Genomic DNA, 22,840 nt, shown 5'->3' on the forward strand with positions numbered 1-22,840 from the left:
TTCAGAGAAAAGCCCTTAAAACACAACACATAAGAGAACAAAAAAAGTTTCTTAATGTGAGAAACAACATGGACCAAAGGGCATTACCCCCTTAGGGGCTTGACTTCTTTTCACATCTATGTAAATGTCAAACATTTTCCACCCATGCATTGAGGGCTGAAACGTTGTTAAAAGATAGTTCTCAGACATTGACCTGTAAGTTATTAAAAGTATTAAAGATGTGGCTGTGCCTGCAGATTGGGGCTCAGAGGTCCGTACGACTCACCTTGAGCAGAGGTTTGGCTGAGATGATCATTTCTGGGATACACTGTCTCTATACTGAAAGAAAAATGACAAAGCCGTGGTGGCTGAGGTAGTCGCCACGGCAACTAATGGAAAAATCTGCCCAAAAAATTGGTGTTTAAGCATGCAGGATATTATGAAAATAAGAAATGTTGTTCTGAAAATAGGCTTTGGTTCATACAACATATGGACAAAAGTCTTTGTACCAAAAGGCCAAGAATTCAAGCCAAGAATTTAAACTACACTGCAATCGTCCTATAAGGGCATTCATTTATTTACTGGATGGTTATAAAATACTGGTGAGACCACAAATTGTAAAGGCATGTTCCAAGGTGTTTATTAACTTTGATGGAGTTCTCTACTTTAATCAGTCTGAAAGCTTCTATCCATTTGTGTAATTTTCACTAATCAGGAGATCAATCTGAGGTTGGACTGTTAGTCGCTCACTTACAAGACCACGGTGCTAAAATGTCTTTGTTTGGAAAGACTAATGCACCTTATGGTGTTCAGATAGAACTTTATTAAGCTGCTGACAGGCACAAAATTCAGCTTTATATGCAGCTTTAAATCTGCATCATTACTATACGCAGTAATGATGGCTGTAGTATCGTTATGCCATCCTTAGCAAGCAGCAGGTCAAGCTCAGTCAGGACTTGAATACCCTGAAGTTAATTGTAGAGAATCGACAAAAGGTCACACCCTCTTTCGGGATGAACTCCTGCATGCATGGGGTGCATTTAAATAAAGCGGGTCTAACTGGCTTTACATTTACTATAAGATAGCAGCTCAGGCTAAAGGTTTTCAAAGGCTCAGTTCATTTGCCACAGTGTTAGTACTGTGCTGAATTTGATGTTTAAGTGGTTGGTACAATTGGATCAATTGCGCTGTGCGTACTCGCTCTTTCAAACCCAATGTTGCCTTAAAGACGCGTCTTCTCGATCCAAACCATTGCCTTCATAAGGCCCGGACTCACAGGTGTCAGGAGTCCATATCGGCTGGGCCACCAGGTTATGAACAGCAGCATGTTTTCTTGAGCCTCGGTCACGGCATGCAAGTCTGAACCACTATCCTGGATTATCCGTTTGGCCTTTGTGATACACTCATAATTGTGAATGAATCCACCTGAAATGGTCAAAGGGTTTTAACTTGTGTACAACAGACATTTTTGGCAATTCGCACGTGCATGTTTTTTTTTTTTTATCGATCTAACAAAAGCTGTAATATGTCCAAAGAAACTACAAATGCTGAGAGGAGTCAGTTAGGAAAATAACGTATGACAGAATATAAGTGAATGAACCCAAACAGCTGGTGGATGAAGTTGTAAGCAATGGAGAAATTTATATACAAGAGAACATTACAAGGGGTAATGATTCGTACATCCCACACAGGGGGGGCGGGGGGGGGGGGGCAGTTGTAAAGAGCTGTATTACAGTATAGAACCCTTTCATTATCCAAGCCTCAGCCTGCTCCTTTGGGGAAATGGAAAAGCATCGTGGTTCCAGCACAAATGAAATGGAAGCGGGATACAATGGCTGCTAACTGCTGTACGAGACAAGACGACAGCTGCTGCGTAGTACCTAATCTCCGTACCTTGCCAGCATGCCCGCAGGCCGCAGGCTCGGGTTACAGTCTGCTTCACCTCGGTGGGTATTAAACCATTCAAAGGAAGTGTTGACTTACAAATTGTTGGCGACGGTGGGTCCCACTCTGCAGATGGTTGATGGGCGTTAGCGCTGTTGTTAAGTAAAGCCTTGTCAGGTGGAATTTTCATATACTTTTCAAATATGCAGGGTGCATTTGTTGAGGGACACGCTATAGAGGCTTGTTAAGACACTGCAAAAGCGGTGGTACATAAAGTTCAAATCAGCGGGTCCCCATTGTGGCTTTAAACACTGCAATGAAACACATATTTTCAAAGCTGACAAGTTTAATTTGGGCTAAATGGAAGTGAAATAAGAATAGGAATTTTTCCTAAATACTCAATAATTACACAAATACACAAAGACATACACATTAGCACGCCAATACACACACACATAGACGCAAAAATCCATAAAGAGGTAATGAATATAAGAAAAGAATAATCTACAGCTACAGAGGTTAATCAATAATTACTACCTCCATATGTTTACAGAAAGCAGTGCTGACAATTGAGCGCAGAACATCATAATATATTTGGGTGACTTTGGTGATGAGATGACGACCTCGAGGTAATTAGCGCAGATGTTTGTGGCACTTGCTAAATTGCTTTGTGTGTATGAATTTAAATGTACTGCAGGATGAACTCAGGCATCTAGATTGCTCGATAAGTTTGCACACGTCTGCCGTCTTTCTAATGAGGTTCTAGTTATGATTAGATTGTTTAGTTAAACGGTCAAAAATCTGTACACAACAACCCGTTTTCTTTTATAATCTTGGAATGATTGGTGGCCCTGGTGGACTGGCACACAGAATAAAAAACAAAGGTGGTGGGAGATGTTTTTGTGTTTGTTTTGGGCTTTAGTGTTGGTGAGAAAATTCTAAGCAGCAGATTGTGGAATGGAGGAAACACGCTGTACTTTCGTTATACGGATGGCTACAAAACCACTGTCCTGCCTAAATATAGCTTTTTTTCACGTTATTGTCGCGGCCTCCTTTTGATTCAATGACTTTGATAATGGTTCAATGTGAAGAATGAGGCTTGCTTTTTCCTCGTTGGCCTGATGTTTTGATTTCACCTTTGATTTTGGCCGAAAATGCCATTTACCACCCGCGTGATTGAGAGTCCTCTCTTAATACTGCTGAACGAATAACCCCAAATGCTGCAACTGAACGGCTTTTCTTTTCTTCTTTTTGTTATGTATTTGTTGTTGCGTTTAATTGTTCCATGGCAGTCTTTTGAATCCTAGAATACTTCCTTGTTCCTCCCCTACAATTGCAGTGGAGATCTCGTTATTTGAAAGAACTCGTGTAGAGCAGCCCTGTAATCTTCAAGGCGGAGACTTTTGGTAAGTGAAGGCGGATCATTTGCGGGGAATAAAAACATGGCGATCTTGTTTAGAAATTCTCGTCCAAAATTAAGACACAATGACAGAACCATGCTGTTACATCATTGAAATTGACAAGATCTGTATTCAATGTCCTTCAAACAGCCAGATCATGTCTCTTTCTCTGACAACAAAATATGAATGCATATGAATGCAATATGAATAAGTGTCTGCAACACTTATTAGAAAGTGTGCTATGAAGATTTAGCCTGAGGCGGCAGTTTGAAATTCAGACTTATATGATGTGATGTGCATCAACTAAGATTGGGGTTGATCATCTAAGATCTACATTATTCCCTTTTTGAAACGTAGTTGAGAAAAGATATCAACAGCATTTTTTGATGAGGAATACAGAAGACAAAAATAACTATAGTCCTTGTTCAATTATTTCTAGTCTGCTTGCTCATGCAAAAAGCAAATAGCAGCTTGAACACCATAATAAACATTTCACCCGGGTTCAAAAAGTCTTGGCCCAGTAATTGACGTAACAGATCAAACTATTGACTTTCCGGTTAGATCAATGCATTAGCACATTTGGCTCTGTATTTACCTTTGGAACACCAGAAGCAAGAAGATTAACGAGACAACTTAATTCATTAATATCAAACTGCCGGTATGTAGGTAAGCAATTGACATTGGAGTTTATTTTGTGTCTAAGCTTAAAGGATATTGTTAGACAGTTACTGTAAGCAGAATGAAAAATGTAATAAATGTGCTTATAATATCAATGATGAGGTGTATTTTCCCAAAACAGATGCTTCTCAAAGGAAAAACATAGTAAATTCAAAATATCTCTTTCCTGCAAACATGACTTTCTGACACAGAATCACTTTCAAATGATCCATAAATAGCCCCCCTACAGAGTCCAATTTCCTTTTCCTTCTACTGCATAACAGTACATTTCAATAACAATTACCACAAAGGCACAATTCCTGCAGTTATTCCAAATGACTGCAGCAATTGAAGCTTAACTCGGCGTGGCCACTGGACCAATAAGCTTAATATTAATCTCTTGCTATTATAAGAGTGAAAAGCTTCTGGTAGAAGTCAGGCCTCTTAGTAAGAACATAGAAAATTCTATATAGCCAAGGCAGCAGTTAAAGGGTTAGCGTTTCAAAATATGGGGCCATCAACGTGTCATGTGCAATTAGCATGTCATTTCAATCCATCTCAATGAATTCACATGCATGCGCATTATTATGTAACTGCTTTTATTTGACTGTTAAAGTCAGTGTTTGAAAATATAAGACAAGGCTAAGACAGGAAGCCAATAAAGCACTTAAATGACACAGTGCTGTGAATGAGAAGTTGTCACCCACATTTGGCGGGATTCTGTTGATGGAATGGAAAAGTCAACACACGTGACCTAATATCTACGTGTGGCAAAACGTGTCATGTTTTTCAAAATTTAAAGTTTTAAGTAAAAAAAATATTTTAGTTGTGTCTTGGTATCTCATTGACTACAAATCACTTACACTTTGTATCTCTTTCGATCCTTTTACAAAATTGATTTTCCTAGCCTCGAAGTGGCAGATTTCAACGGTGACAGAATGTGGCCTCAGATCCTGTACATTTGGTTAAAATGGCCAATCGATCACAAAGAGCCTCCCATGTGATCCTGCTGTTGTCACTTGAGTAAGGCTTTGTACTCGTAAGCACAGATATTCATACAAATGAGAGGCCACTAACTGGTTTCATCTCTACATGACAAACCAACTATCCAAGATAAAAATCTCGCCAAAAGAGGCAATATTTATAAATGGCGTTTACAAGTTTAGATAAAGAGATGAAATAAAATGCATTCCTTCAACTATTGACACTGCTTTTTCTGAGCAGAATGACAGACAGGCAAACTTGTTATTTGTAATTTACAATAACATCTAGTTTAGTTGGCTGAATGTTCTTCACAAGGAATTTTACAGATATTTACAGTCAATTGAGGCGTAATACGGCTGCACTTACGGTCGCTGCAGAACGGCCCCCCGTAGGTGGTCATGGTGCAGTCACACGAGAATCCCTCCCACAGCTGCAAACACACTCCCTGGTGGTGGCAGGAGTCCTCTGTACAGGTGGTGCTGGGACCTGCAGGGTGCAGACAGCAGATTTAGCAGGTGCTTTGTCTCTTTATTTTTATGCCCCTTCACTACAATCCAAAAGGGATAAATATGTCGTACTCAGCCAGTAAATATTGCACAGTGTGTCTCCAGATATTTTTCTTTTCACAGAAATTATTAATATGTGAGTGACGTTACGACTTCGGCTCTAGAAAAGGAAGTTCAGCAACACAACTGTAGCCATTAAAAATAAGACAATTCCAGCCAAATACAATTGCTTACAGGATATTCAACCTTTGTTTCTTCACAATGCAAATAGCACTTGACTTGTTTTCTTTACAGGGGCTTACGCAAAGGAAATAAAGTAGTCCATAAAGATGTGATATGAGTTTACAGTTAATGGCGTCCTCGGCAGTGTGGAGGTTGTTTTACGGTTTCCTGCCGGTAAGGCTTACGGTCGGTGTGCATATCTATAGCTGCAGTCATTGTCTTTTTGATTCTTCAAAGAACCTTTTGTCTGTAAACCCTCTGGCGTCTTGGAGAATACTGCAGCGCTGAGAGCATAAGCGCTCTGTTCACGCTCGGCGCCGCCTGCAGAGGCTCGCATGGCAGCGCCGAGCAAAAGTGGAAAGCTTACCCTCACAAAGATTACAGGTAATGTGAAGGACTGTGTCACGAATTCTCCATCTTATTAGTTTTTCTCCTGCCTGCCTGCCTGCTTTCTTGTCAATTACCTCTACTGTCATTCCAGATCCTGTCATCAACAAGAAATCATCTCATGCCCTTCCCACCTGCAGCCCATTCCCTCATTGGACCCTCACTATTTAGGTCCCCACACTTCCACTTGTCCTCTCCCAGATTGTCTTGTGAGTATGCCAAGTTTTCCGATGACCTGATATCCCGTCCTGACTTAGCCTGCCTTTTTTGACCACAAACTCTTCTCCTGCCCCTTTTTGGATTTGTCCACCTGTCGGATTGCCATCCTGGTTCTGAACCCTGCCTATCCTCGTTTACGGATTCCCTGCCTGCCCCTCTGGATTTGTTTGCCCGTTGGACTGCTATCCCGGTTTTGACCCTGCCTGTATGAGTAAAGAACTTTAATTGGATTTCTGTCTCAGAGTTGTGCTTTTGGGTTCTAATACCTGGAACCCTTACAGGCTGTCTGACTTTGTTTGTGTCTCTGCAACTTCTTTTAAAAGAAACCTAAAACAATGAAACTATGTGCCCAATCCTATTAAAGGACTATTTGTTCAATTCATTTTACTATGTCCACCCCGCTAATACATAATGTTGTAGAGTTGATCACTCAGGCTCCAAAAAGGAAGACATTATTGATCTGGCGGACTACATGGCCTTCACCCAAATGTCAACCTCAACAACACTGGACAGTTACTGGACATGTTGACTGTGGAGGGAAACTATTACATGTAGGCGTGTTTAATCAGAAATAAAAAATACCACAGAATGTCTTCGCTGAACAATCATACTGGCGCATTCAGTTTAACACCATAACAAATGTGGTGTGATTAGTTTTCTGTGTCACTCTGAGATCCTCTGGTTTCATTTCTACCCTGATATTAGGAAGTGTGCTGCCGTCCTCACCTCCACAGCCGTGCTCCACCTCCCCCACCTTGTGAAGGGCATCAGCCAACAGGTCGGGGAGTCTTCCATTTAGGTCCACGGATGCCAGGCAGCCCTGGTATCCCTCCCGGGAGGCTATTAGCCTGGGCAGGCTGCTGTACATGCTCTTCCCAACACCACCCACGTACAGCTCCCCTGTGAGACACACGAGTGGGACAAAAGAAGATCACAATCGAGTGTATGTTGGTGTACGCCTTAAAACATTGGACGGCCACACAGACATGGTGAAGGATACAAATATTTCGTAAATGAATACATTATATAAAAATCATTAAGATGTATGAGAGTGTGTACTCTCAGTGGCCACAACATTTGGTTAAACCAATGCACTCTAATTCAATCCAACCCCGGCCTCCAATCTATGGGAAAGACTATTTTATTTGTAGAGATACTTCTTGAACATAACGCAGCCAAGTGACCTCAATTAGAAACACGAATTTGAATGTTAGCATTGACTCTGTCCGAATAAACGATTGTTGGGATAAGTTACCCTTCAAATCGAGGTTGCGGGCTCCGTTGGCGTGTTGGGTGACGGTACGGGAATCGATCTTAAGGATGTGCACGTTGTTGTTGTCCCGGGAGATCACCACACTGTGCCACTGGTTGTCATTCAGCGGCTTGTCAGAGTTTCCCTTCATAAGCGACGGACCATTTCCCAAGTCAAAAACGTAGTGGATGTACCTACAGTACAATGCAGATTCAGTCATTTTGTATTTCTCCTGTAGTACTCAACATGCCATAGGCTGTTATGTGATTATGCATGCAGTGCTCCGTTTTCTATTCTCCCTGGAACACAAATGATCGACAATGAATAAAACATTGGTAACACATTCGCAGCATAACGTGGTTGAATATGTGTGGGTACGACAGTTTGTGCTCCTGTCCCTTTAACAAAATTATTTATATTCAGCAAAACATTGTAACCTTTGTGTCTGAAAAATAATCAATAGCTCCTCTGCCAAATAGACCCTTCTATCGTTCCTCAGACGCGCCCTGCACGTAAATCCCGGCTCAGTCCGAGCGCCCTTACCCTTTGACCAGCTCCACCACGATGAAGTCGCTACCATCTCCAGAGTTGTAAAGTATCAGGCCGTCGGGACTGGTGGTTTTGAACTGGAAGAAGAGGTGCATGGAGGCGTAAGCCTGCAAAGTGGAGAAGGCCAAGTAGCTGGCTTGCGCTAGAAAAGTTACAGGATTGGCCACAATGTGCCTCATGCCGAATCGAGCATTCAGCTCGCAGTAGGAGATGTCTCCATTCTTGCACTGGTCCAGATAGAGCATCCCGTTGAAGGAGAGAGCTTGCAGATGGCCGATGAAGTTGGAAGGCATCACGGAGATGAAACGCCGCTCGGTCATGATGCCTGTTTCAATGTTACTGAACTCCAGACGGGTGTGGGCGCCAGTCATGTGACCTGAGGAATCAAAAACTGCAGCTTAGATTTCATAAACCTTTTCGACATCTGTACCTTTTACCTTGACAGCGCCTTCCTTCCTACTATATACCTTCCACTGTCACATTATCCACAGAAAGCTGCAGATTCTTCCCACGCCGCACCACCTTCACTGTGTGCCACTCATTGTCATTCAGCTTCTCGCCTACAAGGAGTACCTCTGGTCCCTTGCCTGAGAGGAGGAAAGAGTCAAGTGACAATCACACCACATCAGCTCAGTCTACACCCTTTCCACACGAAGCTCACACTTCACATTCAATTCATTCATTCACTTCCAGAAGAACTCTCACACACACACACACGGATAACTGTCAACATTCACCTGCAACCGATTACTGAATACACATGTGAAGGAGAAATCTCCTATTCATCGGATATATAGACTACATGTGTCAAATAATTTACCTACTGTAGTAGAATGATCCATGCTTTCTCTTTGTAGAGTGATTTTATCCGTGTGTCATCTGGGGAAAAATTATATGATCCAGAGCCTGGGCTCAAATCTTATGTTTCAAGATTTCTACACTATACTCTGCCTTTCTCGCTGCTTTCAAATTAGGTCACAGTGCAGAAGCTCGCCACTGCAGCACCGTCACTCCGAATCAGTGGCTATGCAACAGGCCGACGCGGCAGTTCAAAGGAGTTCTGACATCGCTTGGGAAACTAATTGGCCATGCCTAAGCTGAGTGTGCCCCCAGGGGTTTGTCTGTCTAATTGAGCTCAGGGTGTAGGAGAATTACAGGGGACGTACAGAGGGCAATAAATGGTAAAAACATCAACTGGTTTCCGAACACTGCACAGTTTTGTCCCCGGAGGAAAGAAAACTGCAACTTGAGACTGTGTCCCCCGTCCACCTGCCAAATATCGGCTACGCTCACCACACGGATTATCCTGCGATCTACTTCGATTCTGATAACAACCCACTTGCTGGAATGAGGTCAAACACAAAATCAGACATGTTTATCTTGTATTATGTTTATCTTATAATTTATCTCCATTATGAAAACAGTGGGGGACAGTGGGGACAAAGAGACCAAACCTTTTCAGCCCTTTGCTGTAGTTTAATTTGTAAGTGAGGCTATAAAGAAAACATGTTTCAGTAAATAAAGGGAAGCACTCACAGTAGAACTGACTGCACAGTATCTATATTAAATTTCAGTGATCCCGAACCATCTCCTACACCACAGCGGGATGTACAATTACTGGAATATACTGTTTTCACACAGACATCTGACTGTAAACCCTTTGAAATGCGGGTCCCTGTCAAAGTGCCTTTGCTTTGCGAGCCCAGCTTCCAGAAGCGCGAGAGCAAGCCGCACATGCAAAGAGCCGATGTCGTCGAGTTTGATTCTGAGTTCAAATTAAATTTGATTCATTTTTAATACCAGGATAACTTCAAAGGCATGGCGCAGTTATACGGGTCAGCATTGTGAGTGAGCGGAAACTTTGAACACGGGGAAGTGCATGTTAATCAAAGCATGTGGTGGTAATTTTGTAGGACAAAATCCCTCTTCTCAAAAGTGTGTTGTGTACCATTATTCCCAACATTCAACATTACAGAGAACCAACCAGGAGCAACAATTTCCCTCCCTCTGACAACTTACAAGCAGATGGGCCGTCTCTTTGAAGCTATACGCTCGCAAGATCCATCAACTGAGAAATCTGAATAAAGTCAAAAGATAATCCTCAAAGGTAGAGGCAATTCGCAAGGAGTCCACGGTGGAAGCTGTGATTCTGCAAAGAGATAACGCTCACTAAGTGATAACCATTTTAATTATCTAGGCCGTCAACTCTGCAACTCAAAACATGTAGCTTAATTTCCTGTTAACAACCATAACATCTATCAATGTGCCATCCACATAGTCAAATTGCCATCGGTCACTATTGTAGCACACATACAGCACAATTCAGCAGCACGATGGTTCATTTGGCCCACAAAGACACGCACATCCAGCACATTTAAGCTGTCGACAGTGCATGATGGTACATTGCCATCTGCTGGTGGAGAGGGCTTTTTATTATGCAGAGAGTTGAGGTGATAAAAGATATATTAAAATGATCATTTTCAAGCATATCCTAATTTATTTTGAGTGTAATGAGCCATTTAAAAAATGGCTGTAAATTGCTCTCCTTCAGGTAGGCCATTGAACTGATTTAAGGACATCAACACTATCCACACACACACACACACACACACACACACACACACACACACACACACACACGTAATGCACACAAACGACTCACCTCAATCAGAGAAAAACAATGTAATCCGTTCAATAAAATGGACTATAACTTATAGGCTCACATACTGTTCCTGCCGTTACCTGTTAAAGGTTAAAGATTCCCTTTTGCTATATATATATATATATTTGCTGCCATTCAATCATCATCTCAGGTCAACAGACCCACATGAGACAAAATTACAATACAGAGTGCAGATTATTGTTTTTCTTATCGCACGTGGTTAAAGGTTAAAATATGTTTGAGTACATAAAATGAAACATAATGACTAATGTTTAGGCTGCAAATTGAACATTAACAGTGAAACCTTTTACGCGAGATAATCGAGGAATTATTCATACATGAAGGGTGTAAACAAGCTTTTAGCCAGCACACGAATACAGAGAAAACTTTCATAAGCATTCATAAGCCTCCTCTGTAATGGATGATCTATATCGGAGGGTCATTCACCTCTCCACTGCCAATAGCTTTTATCCCTCTGCTGTGGTCTGAACCAAAAATCTAAACTGCCTGTCTCTCACTATCAGGAGAGAGCGACAATATACACCATACATGACGCTGGTGAATCCCTAAGGTATCACTCCGTTTCACAAAAGTACAGAAGAATATCTATTGTTGAGACAGAGAAAAAATCTGCCTTTGGCGTTCATCCGCCTTTTAATCACTAGGAGTATGTCTGCTTGTTTAAATGCCCTATGTCTCATGAGAATGTGATGATTCACTGTCATATTTATTTGTCATGTTGAGAGATTTCAGATATTTTATACAGTAAATTTACTGCACCCTGCTTGTTCACACTGCATTTTATAGCACATCTGGTACAGTATGCCTCTTAAAATGTTCTCTGAGTTGTAGTAAAGCAAGATTATTAGTGTCTGTTGATGCATGATGAGTAGTTAGACTAACAACCTACAAATAATATGTTCCACAACTTCATAAACTAAAATGCTGCAAAAACTGCTCACACTGACATCTAACATTTTTCCTTTTTCAGTCTTGCTTTGTACTCATATATTGGTCAGATATCAGTTTAATCTCTAAAAGAACATGAGCGCTGCCAGTGCTGCGGAATTACTCAGTAATAAAAACGGAGGGGCTCCTTTTTTTCGCAGCAGATATTTACAGATTGTTGTTGAACTGTTCCCAATTATCAGCTATGTTGGCAAATTTGTTACAAGCAAATGAATGACGCACTCATTGGAACAAATAACAGGCTTCTGTAAGTTAAATCTATCTAAATTTGATTACTAGACAGTTATGTTATAATGAAAATATGAAAATAGTTCCGAAAATGCAAATTGTATTTAAACGCACAATGAAGTCTATACTTGTTCTCATCTTTGTAATCATGCTTGTGAGATAACAGCTCCAGTCAAAAATTAGGGAAAGAAATCAAGCTCTGTTTCATGAGAGAAAAGAGCAAGAGGCATTCCATCATACCACAGTGCATGTTTTCTTAATCATGGTACAGTTAATAATCATAGGAGACACTTACTGAGATTACAGTCTATCCTGATACAATCTGGTGAGAGAGAGAGTGAGATGGTGAGGTTAAAAGAAAAAAAGAACAGCACAAAAGTGGAGAATATTTCACATCCTTCAAGGTACATTCTGCAGAAAGTTCAGTGCTTTTCAGAGCCCACCTTCCGGGGACAGGCTTGAGAGTCTAAACGGCCACTTTCCTCCCCTGTAGTGAGTATGTGTATGACATTAGGAAAAGGAACAATGAGTGAAAGGAAAAGCCTCAGCATGTGTCTGGCACTGCTATTAGAACAATAGACCAGATCAGAGCCGGGATCAATAAGGTGAAAATGGAGGTGCACCAGGAGTATTGTTCGGCTCGGATACGGCTGCTTACATTCAGATGTCTGCAAATGGATTTGACTGTTTCGGATGTTGCGACTGTTGCGAGTTCCAGGGTAACACAGTGGACATGCTGTGTGCTAAATCGCCTGAAGCAAATAAGAAAAAATGTGCTGGAGTTTGGGTATTTCAGATTTTAAAACCAGCCAAAGGAGTGCAATTCATTTTCAATAAATACATTTTCTCATGAGTTCTAATCTTTTTGTTTTTTTGGGGACGTACAGTATTGCCTCTTGCATTACATTTGTTGAGGTCAACCTAAATATATTCAGACTGTTAGTGACATTAACGTGATTGATTCATTTCCCTGACACTACTGAGAAGGTCATGCATGTGTAATTCAAAGTGTCTAAGGGCTATGCACTCTTCTGCCAATGCACCTCTACCCAAAAGTCCAAACCGTGATCTGTTTTTTACTCTTAAACTTAAACTGATGCTAACTGAAATGTCCCAGTCTACTGCTCCCACTGTAGGGCCGGTGGTTATGTGTTGTCCAAGTTAATTAAAGAGGAAAATGGCAATTTGCACAACCTGCAGCCACAATTAACTTTACACCACGAACATGAGGCAAGTCCAGATTTGAGCTCATTGTTAGAATTTACCTGTCTACCACAACTAATTCCTTCTGAGGATATCTCACATATTCACATTTCTACTCTTTAACCTCACTCATCATTGACATGTTCTGAAAAATAAAAACCAATTTATCTACTGCACATGAAGGCGTCGGTGTTAAGTCATGTGGCTGAGGTGTGCTCTCAAGCTGTCAACCATCACAGAGCAGTGGATACAGACAACCAGAGACCAGAGAGTGTGTGTGTGTGTGTGTGTGTGCGTGTGTGCGTGAGCGTGTCTGAGGCAAAAAGTGTGTGTGTCCACCCCTGGTACCCTCTACTCAGTGAAGCGAGTCCAAACTGGACCAGTAAATGTGAGGGGAGGGAACTACTATGGCCACAACGGTGGAGTGAGCGGTCTAAGCGGTAATATCTCAGAGTAATGGCGGATCTGGTCTCTGACTGCCTTCTCCTTGAACTGCAGACGAGCCGTTGAAGGGCTGAAAGAGCCGAGACGGTCAGATGAGACCTGACCACTGGATGAACTGAGAGAGAGAGAGAGAGAGAGAGAGAGAGAGGGAGAGAGAGAGAGAGAGAGAAGGTGGAAGCAGAGTATGCATACACACCTACAGTTGTTTAAAAAATTCAATCTCTTGAGTTTCATAGGTATTTCTATTAAAAATTGAAAAGATGCCCAGGATTTAAGGGCAAGCTTTTGGAAATACATTTCTGTCTTTTCAGGCACGTGGTTGTGGTTATGTATTGGAATTTTAATGACTGAGTGGGTGTCTGGCAACTATCTAACTTCCTTAAAGGTTAAACTATTTCACTCAAAGATTGACCACTTTCTCATTTCCTTCTAGAAGGAAACCCAAGTTTATTTGGAGAAAAGAGATTAAGGGGTAAATTCTTACCTTCACCCCAATCAAAATGTGTATGTCCACATTTCATTATGTTATCGCTTTGTTTTTTCATGTCATTCCCTCGATTTAAAACTGTCCATTTACTATTCAATTCACTAAACTAAGTCAATTAAAATTGCACTGAATAAATCTGACAAAACCACCATTGGTCTCTAAAAATATTACAAATAAATTCTCACAACATGCGAAAGCTTCAAGGGATGTCCTGGTCTTTTTAGGCAACTGTAGTCATTGTGTATGAAGATGACAATGGGAGAGTCAGAGGAAAAATTAATATCGAGAGAACTCCAGCTTGGTGACGCTCCCTTAAAGGTCAACTGGTATTAATTTCCCCTATTCGCCCGAGCAGCATTACCCAGGTTCACAGTGAGTTTCACTCTCCCTCCGTCCAGCTCCAGACGGAGGGTGTCTGCCGACTGTTGAGAGGTGCTGGCCATCAGCAGGCCGAAGGCCCTCTGGGACATGAAGCGGAGGGACACGTCCTCGGCCTCCGTGTGCAGCGTCCTTGGCATCACCACCTTCAGGTACATGCTGCCGTCGTAGCTCACCACGGTGGCCTCTGCGGATTTCAGGAAGAGGAAAAGCGTGACATTGAAAACCCAGAAGGGAATCACAGCGCAAAGCGCCATGTGTGGAACGAGACGTGAATTCGAGGCGTGATATCATTTTTTGGGATTGCAGTTTTCATCAGTTGCACCAGATGGCAGAAAAAGCCCGGAGCGTGTAGAGAGACAGCAGCGAGATTACAGCCGCAATCAAAATTCTGGAGGATTTCACCCCTCGCAGTGCAATACAAAAGGGATTTTTCTATATCCCTCATTCTATTAGCTTTTACTGTTAGCCAATGGATCTGTGTAATTTGGCCCCTATGAAAAACCCATCTGCATGGTAAATGCAGAGTGATTCAGGCAGAATGACTCTGTTGAGGCAGCACTGCAATTCTAATGAAACACTCATAGCGCTGGGAGACAGGAAACCTCCATAATACTGACAATTCATTAATGAATCACTATACACACACACACACACACACACACACACACACACACACACACACACACACACACACACACACACACTCACATATACTATTACAGTATATAGTCCTACTTTCAGTTGAGAGTACTCAACTCACATTTAAATAGGTATGTCGTTATTCAGTATGTAGATAATCATACCACGGTCGCAAATGAAATTATTATTGCCTGGGAGGCTATAAGGGGACATAAGGGGACTTTCCAGCAACTACTCTGCAAACTTAGTAAATAAAATACCAGCCAATGTGCTTCGCGGCGGCATTTTGAAATCACCCTCCCCCCCTCTCCACCCACTAAGAAACTCTTACCCTTCTCACAGCTCGGCCCTAGGTAGCCGGTGACATTGCAGTCACAAATGTGGCGGTTCCAGCCCTCCCTGCAGTGTCCACCGTTGGCACAGGTGTCTCTCGCACACCTGACGTGAGTCTCTCTGGTGCAGAAGCTGCTGACACCTGTAGCGCTCTGGACCTCCGCCAGCCTCCACAGGTTGCGGCTCTGCCCGTCAATGAAGAGGTCCCGCACGCAGCCCACGTAGCCGAGGTTGAGGGAGGCGGTCCACACCTCGGGGGGGAGCATGAGGGCTTGGCGATCGTCCGGTAAACCCCCGAGATACATGTCGCCGTCGAGGTCGAGGATCTCACTGCCTTCGTTAGCGGAGAAGGGGACGCTTTTGCTGTTCACAGAGATGAAGCCTGTAGAGTGGGCAGTGAGTCAATTTGTACTTATGCAACGTTTTTGTTGCAGAAAATGAAGACAGGTGTGTGTGGGATGTGATAAATGAGAAGAAACTGTGGGATTGAGGAAAAGGGCAAAGGTCCCTGCTTGTTCCAAAGAGTGTGGATTAAGAAACTGTACTGTCATTCATGCAAGGGGATTCTATGAGGCAAAACGATAAAAGTTGCTGTGGAAAACGGGAGGAAACTGCATTGTCATATGAATCTGCTACATTTATAGAAACGTCTCCAAAGAAATAGAATGAACTGCGTGTATTTTAGCATTTACTAATAAGGCAGACATTTGGTTTGTACTAATAAGGCCCAATTGGAAGTAGGCGAATGAATAATTGGCCACTTGTGAAATAAGTTGACACTGATTTCAAAATGTCATCCATAGATTACAGCATCTGAAAATATCATCGTAATTAAAACCCGATAGGCATGCTTCAGCGCGGTGAATAAAATGCAAGAGCGTGCCGATGTGACAGAATCCATGCTGGCATACGGCCGTTTCACAGCTTTTGCTCCACAGCTAACTCCGGGAAAAACGCAGTAACAGAAGCAGACAGGAGGCTTCCCCTGTCTTAACCAAGACACACAATTCTCTCACCGTTTCGCCCCCGCCTTTGAAAATCCACGTGGCACCACTCGCCATCATCAAGCCTCTTGTTGCTGGCTTTCATCTTTATGCTGCCAGAGCCCATATCCATGACCAGGTAAAGGAAGCCATCCAGCAGCTCCATGGCGAAGAAGTCGGCCCTGGGCTTCCTGTTGGGCCGCGCGCCCTGCAGGCTGCCGTGGCTGAACAGCAGCAGGCCCGCGGGCTCCGTGGTGCGGAAGTCAAAAGATATGGCGCCCGTCTTCTTTGTGTTCCACCTGGGCAATGTCAAGTAGGCGGAAGGCGTGTCGAAGGTGACCGGCTCCAGGGCTTCCACGTCCTGGCAGCTGAATTTCAGGTCACCATGGATACTGATCTTCGGGTCTTGCTGTTCAGCCAGTCGTGACAGAGCCAGTCTAAACTCGTTATTCTTGTAGACCACCTAATGATTGAGATAGATGTTGTGGTGAGATGACAGGTGGAGAAGGCAATGCATTACTGCAATGGTTGGATTTCACTAATTCATAAATATAATAATCGAAACAGTCCAGCGGCATTCGCAAGAATATGCAGAAAATGATAAATCCTCCATGAAATGTCCTGACAATTTAATTTCCAGAGATTCAATTAGACAAATGTTGAGGCCTTTGAAGAAAGAATCACATCTCGCCAAGATTGTTCCTGACTGTGTGTCCGTGCGGAGATTTAAAAAGAATATAGAACTGAACGCATTGTGTTTCAGTCAAACAAAACAAAAAAAGGTATCAACAGCTGAAATGCTTTTGACATCGGGAAATGCATTTAGATGCAAATGCAAATGAAAACATTTACGTTTTAAACATTTAGTTGAGTCACTAAGGAACGTACAATTGGTGTGAAAGTAGAATAATCTTGCATTTGAGGAGGAGGAGGACTCACAGTCATAGCACCTACACAATGGAAAATAATTATATGTGCTTATACTAAGTGAAACGGGTGGAGATCAAGTCCAAGCAGAGATGGTGGGCTGCAGAGAGGCACAACACACAATTCCATATTGAAATAGGCAAATCTAGCAGTTGTAAAAGGGCAAAAACTGCTCAGCTCACAATGCAGATACATCAGAATATTGGTAAAGAAATCTGATAATACACAGCAGACCTTCTCCCGTGTTTCAGGCATTTATTTGGTTATTTTAAAAATGCAGATCAATAAAGGAAAAAGGGAGCAACGATAGAAAGATATCCACTTACGCTACGTACAAACCCACCTGTTTATGCGGAAAGCGCTTATTGTTTTCTACTCTGTCTCTATTCCGGGTTCATCAATATGCACAGCAGGAGACTGCGATTCTTGTCTCATTTTGTAAAAGTCGTTAGTCACCCCGAGCCCATTGTTATCTGCCGGATCAGTCTGCGACCAGCCGCTGCCCGAGGTGACACTGTGTGCTGCACCGAGGACTAACAGCGGGGCTGAGAGGCGATTTGAGCCAATATCACACTTCACACCGCCTCGGTGTGACTAATTAAGCATCGAAATCAGAGGGTGAAGCTGACCATGGAGAAATGGGTGTAACAGGCCATTTTTTTAAAAGGGACGGCAGTCAATCAAGACGCCTCCAAGCGCGCCAGCAGCGACAAACGCATATCGTTTACAACAGAGAACACCGCATTGAACCGAAATACACATGTGGCAATGAAAAAAAAGGCAAAGTGTGACCTCTGCAGCGCTGTTACATAACCCAGGGGACAATACAGGAATTGGAATCCTATTTCACCAATTCAGACGCCTGTTGTATGTGACAAGGATTACAGCGTCCCGAAACGCGAGGATAAAGCTCCTCTAGTGTGGATCGACAAAACCCCGATGTCTTTTATACTCAAGTGGTGAAGAATAACAGCCGTCTGAGCATGAAGACCTTCTCTGCTGCTAACAGCCGAGAGAGCACATTCATCACAAGCAAATTGGGAACAATCTTTGAGACGTTAAAGCAGACGGAGCTAATGATGCAGTGTGCTGTCGGATATCCTGTGGGCACACACACATACTGGAGACCAATAACCTGGTGACTTGAGGACAACTGAATCGCTCCCCGCCAGTGGTTGTAGTCATGACACTGGCCCGTGAGAGGCCGTCATATTCCTGTAGCTCATGAACCTAATGGTCTCTGCACAGCAGCATTCGCATCTATTAACGTGTCACTTCTTGATCGATAGGTCATGGCCCAAACTCTCTGCAATCAACCAAAATAAAATAGATGTACCTCTAAATAGATACACAGCTTATGCAATAAATATTTCAATCGCCTTTCTTTCCTCCGTGGAATAAGATTAATACGTACGGTTGAATTCTTTTCATTTGCAGCAGAGCTTCGTTCCTGTACTTAAACCACCAAAACTCAGAGCTCAGGCTTTGACTGACCCGTCTCTGAACTTGCTTCCTGGATCTCACAGCAGAGCTGATCCCATTTGATCATTTCCGCGCCTGCCCTCGTTACTGGGACTTTTCGGGCTGGTCGGGCTGCTCCCCCTGCATGCCTACGGTACATCTGTGCGCCTGTGCACAGCATTAGGTCTAAACACCACCACCACCACCAGCTGCACCACCCACAGAGCGGAGGTTGCAGCATTGGAAGGGTGCTGGGACAATAACCTGTCCATAAATAACATCTAATTTTCATTCAGCGTATTCACACTGCAGGGTGTTTATGCAAACGCTCCATCTAAAATAATTCAGCTTCAACGCTTTGGTGCTCTGCCATGTGCTTTAATATAACTAAAACATATATACGCATTCAGTTATCAAGTTTGATAAAGAAAACTACGCAGACCATGTGTAATGTATTAGCCGAAAACACATTTTAACAACATGCTGCCAGCTCTTAGCGGCTGTACTTTAGCACGCCGAGCTTTAAGCAGAATACTAATAAATGCTAACATGCTTAAATGCTTATCTGGTGATATTTGCCAGGTTCTATGTCTTAATTTAGCTTGTTCGAATGCTCAAATTAGCTGTTGGACCGAAACAGAAAATAAAGGTGAAGCTTATCGTTCAAAAATACGTTTTAATAATTTTGACGGCGGCAATCCATCAAATAGTTCTTGACACATTTTACCTAAAACCACCAACAACATCCTCTTTATTAAAATGGCAGGGGATCAAAGTCTGTATGATTTCCCCTTTGGGCCGGCATGAATGTCTCTCCACACACCAAGGCAACCCACCCAATGGCTGCTGAGATGTTTCAGTCCAGGCCAACAGGCCGACCAATTGACTTGAATGTCCCCCCTCCCGCCCAGCGTAGTTAAGCCGCCGACGTGAAGTATTCGTCAGTAGTTTTTATGTGTGCGTGACCTTTGAAACAAAAAGTACCTATTATAGACAAGTGCAGCTGTCTGAGGTCTCGGTGCTTCCTCGTATAGATAGATAGATAGATAGATAGATAGATAGATAGATAGATAGATAGATAGATAGATACTTTATTGATCCCTCAAGAGGGAAATTTTGGTATATATACATATACATTCTGTGACTGCACAAGCTAGATGCATTGTGCTCTGAGCTTTGCAAGTGAAAGCTCGTTGTTGATTGGGTCCCAATAAGAAAATCTAAAAATTTTAAAAATAACTCACTTATAATCGGCTAATCACCAACTGTCCCCGGTATTCTAAACCTTTATAGGAGCTGCTGCTTGTTATCCTTTGTTCCAACTTGCTGCCGCTGTGACTCGCTTAGTCGGAATATTTCTTCTCTACATGACATGTCTGTTCTGTCCTTTCTGCATTGTACTCCCTGCTGAATCCCGTGCAGCTGGATTTAATGGAGATCAGGAGTGGAGCCTTATAACAGTTTAGAGGCATTTATGGAATAAATGGTCTTATATCCTTTGATGTAAGCGTCTCTGCCTAGAGAACTAATTTGTTTGTGCCGGGTTTTTGGCCCCAAGAAAAAAAATCTATATACAGCGATATGCTACTGTGACACTTTCAATTCAAAGTACTGCCTGTTGTTTGGTATTGTCTCTTTGTAATGCATCCTCGGTAAGGGAAGGCCTTCCCCTCACTTTTTATGCACTTACACCACAATGTCATTTGCTTTTCATGAGATGGCTCACTTCATAAAACATGTGTAAGGCCGGGCTGAAATTGGGCATTAATCCATTATTTACTGCTGCGTCTGAATTAATTCAAATGCTGAGTTCATCATCTTTAATTGCTTGCTCAAGATAATACATTTGACAGGTGTAGAGCTAAAAAGCCTAAAATGTGTGGAAATGCAGATGAATGATTCACACTGTGTTTCGGGCATGAGGAAGAAGCGTTTGTTTCTGCTGTGTATTAGTGCTAAGTTCTCAGAGGGATTCCCCCAGGACTCTATAAGTGCACATGCTCCGCACAGCGCATACGCAGCTGATTGTTTCTCCTTCAGACAACCTCCAACGGGAGAATCAATGCGAATGTGAGGGGTGATTTTCAATTTGCTCTGCTTGCAGGGAGGGGTATTGCTATCGAAGAAGGGTGGGATAGTATTTCCGGAGGTCCGCTGGGAGCGAGGTCAAGCTGTACTCACATCTTTCAGACAGCCCAGGAAGTTGTTGCTAACCGGCGAGCCCGGCAGGTCGGCTGTGTTCAGGCTGCCCCCTATGTAGAAGAGATCATCGGAGCCCAGCATGGTGTAGTCCTCCTGAGTGTAGCCCGTGGTGGTGAGAATCCCGTCCACTAAGATCGTTACCTTGAGGAGGGTGTCATTAAAAAATAGAAAAGACATGGAGAGATCTTAAGTCACCCAGAAAAAAAGATATCTCTTGATTAATGTATTCCTTTAAGTGATATTTTGGCTGAATACTGTTGTTGATGGGAGAGGAAAGATGGCAAGCTACATTGCATGTGTGTCGGCGGCAACAAAACAAGATCATTCCCATCAGTCTCATCAGTGCGCAGACATGAAGTACACGAATGAATGAATAGGGCTATAGGAGAAGAAATGATATGCTTGTTGCCATGACAATAAGCCTCAAGTCACCGTGTGTTCCTGCACAAAGGTAACAGCTTCCACTTTGGGGTAATCAGTGAAAACACCAAAGATTTCTTAGTGACTGAAAAGAAAATCTACAAGGAAAAGCTTATTTAAATACTGTACTTCATGTGATAAACAGAGTTTAGGTGAAGAAAATAAGCTCCAACGGGGAAGGGGATCCATCAACTAATTGTTGTAATGTTTCAGACATATCAAGTGATTTTAGAGAAAGATGTCATAATACAATCCTTTCAAATCCAGAAAGGGAAATTAAAATTCAAACATGTAAGGCAGTCACCTGGGAAATCGCTGTTATGTTGAAAGTAAGACGATAACACACAAAAGAACCATTTGACAGGGTTTGTTCAGATGTCGGTTCTGTGAAACCAGGTCCTACCTCTCCATTCATTCACTGGTACTGGCAGGTATTGATTTCTGTCTTTCTAGTGGTGATGCCCTCTGAATGCTGCTCTTGGACAATGGCAAAGCTTAGCTGTGGGTTGATGATACTGCACATCAGGAAGATACAGAAAAATCACGCCCGGCAGCCGATGCTGCTTCCTTTTTTCACCCGTCTAGAAATGTACGACCAGTTTCCTCTAACATCGTTCTGCTGGATTTCTGCACTACCGGGTTTCACACAGAGCTCATTAAAGTGAAGCATATTCCTGGTTTTTAGTGAGAAGTGGGTGCAGTATTTAGGACATTTTATATGCTTATTAGCATTGTGTGTGAGTTCAGACCCATAAATAAGTAGACCAATGTGTTTGCCCAAAACAGGAGAGCAAAAGACAGATGGAGGGGGAGACTGTCATTTTTGCCCCCCCTCCCCAAAAAAGCAGCACCGGAACTAATAAAATGTTTCCACCAGCGCTCTCTTGAGAGTTTCAGTTCCCCCATCTACATGTCAGTGTTGTAACTTATCTAAAGGGAAAGCAATTTACACAGGGATCGAATGCACGGCTGAAAGCATAAGCGACGTTGTAAGTATCGGATAGCTGCTCTTTTGGAAGCCCGGCTAAGGAAATTGATGTGGAGGAGGACGCAACTTTATATACTGCATATATATTCAGCCTAATGTGACATTTCAGAATATATTGGTGATGATGAGGGAGCTACATCTAAAATGAGTCCTAATTCTGCGCAGATAAAATCTAACTTCTAAATGCATAACACATGGCAAAGGACCCCTTTAGCTTTCAGAGGGATACTTTTTTTTGCCCACTGCTGTATATACAGTACATAAATACACCACAAATACACCACAAACACACACACAGACACAGAACTGCAGAAATGGGCAATTGTAGAGTGATTAAAGTAAAAAGTTTACCTGATTTAACGCAAATTCACATCGGGGGAGACTTTAAATGAATTTGAAAATGAAGCAGTGTGCTTTGTCCAGGGGAAAAGGGTAGTATTTAGTTAGTATTAGTGAGTATGCCACCGTAGGGCC

The 22,840-nt window shown here is 42.6% G+C and overlaps 1 protein-coding gene across 12 annotated transcripts in view; it reads right to left on the reverse strand.

Moving 5' to 3' along the window:
• LOC120821566 (neurexin-2) overlaps window positions 1-22,840 on the reverse strand; it is a 90,521-nt gene that overhangs the window by 39,508 nt on the left and 28,173 nt on the right. For 8 of the 12 annotated variants that reach the window (XM_078106711.1, XM_040180260.2, XM_078106712.1 and 5 more), the window contains 10 exons: window positions 20,938-21,099; window positions 16,402-16,831; window positions 15,384-15,767; window positions 14,394-14,597; window positions 12,194-12,220; window positions 8,507-8,626; window positions 8,034-8,415; window positions 7,494-7,684; window positions 6,965-7,138; window positions 5,271-5,390 (listed from right to left, as the gene is read on the reverse strand). In XM_078106711.1, coding sequence (XP_077962837.1) covers window positions 5,271-5,390; window positions 6,965-7,138; window positions 7,494-7,684; window positions 8,034-8,415; window positions 8,507-8,626; window positions 12,194-12,220; window positions 14,394-14,597; window positions 15,384-15,767; window positions 16,402-16,831; window positions 20,938-21,099 — 2,194 coding nt within the window. The remainder of the gene's footprint in view (window positions 1-5,270; window positions 5,391-6,964; window positions 7,139-7,493; window positions 7,685-8,033; window positions 8,416-8,506; window positions 8,627-12,193; window positions 12,221-14,393; window positions 14,598-15,383; window positions 15,768-16,401; window positions 16,832-20,937; window positions 21,100-22,840) is intronic. The other 4 variants (XM_078106716.1, XM_040180266.2, XM_078106714.1 and 1 more) reach the window with 1 other exon arrangement.

Source organism: Gasterosteus aculeatus, chromosome 7 (assembly GCF_964276395.1).
Source record: "Gasterosteus aculeatus chromosome 7, fGasAcu3.hap1.1, whole genome shotgun sequence".
Classification (NCBI taxonomy): domain Eukaryota; kingdom Metazoa; phylum Chordata; class Actinopteri; order Perciformes; family Gasterosteidae; genus Gasterosteus; species Gasterosteus aculeatus.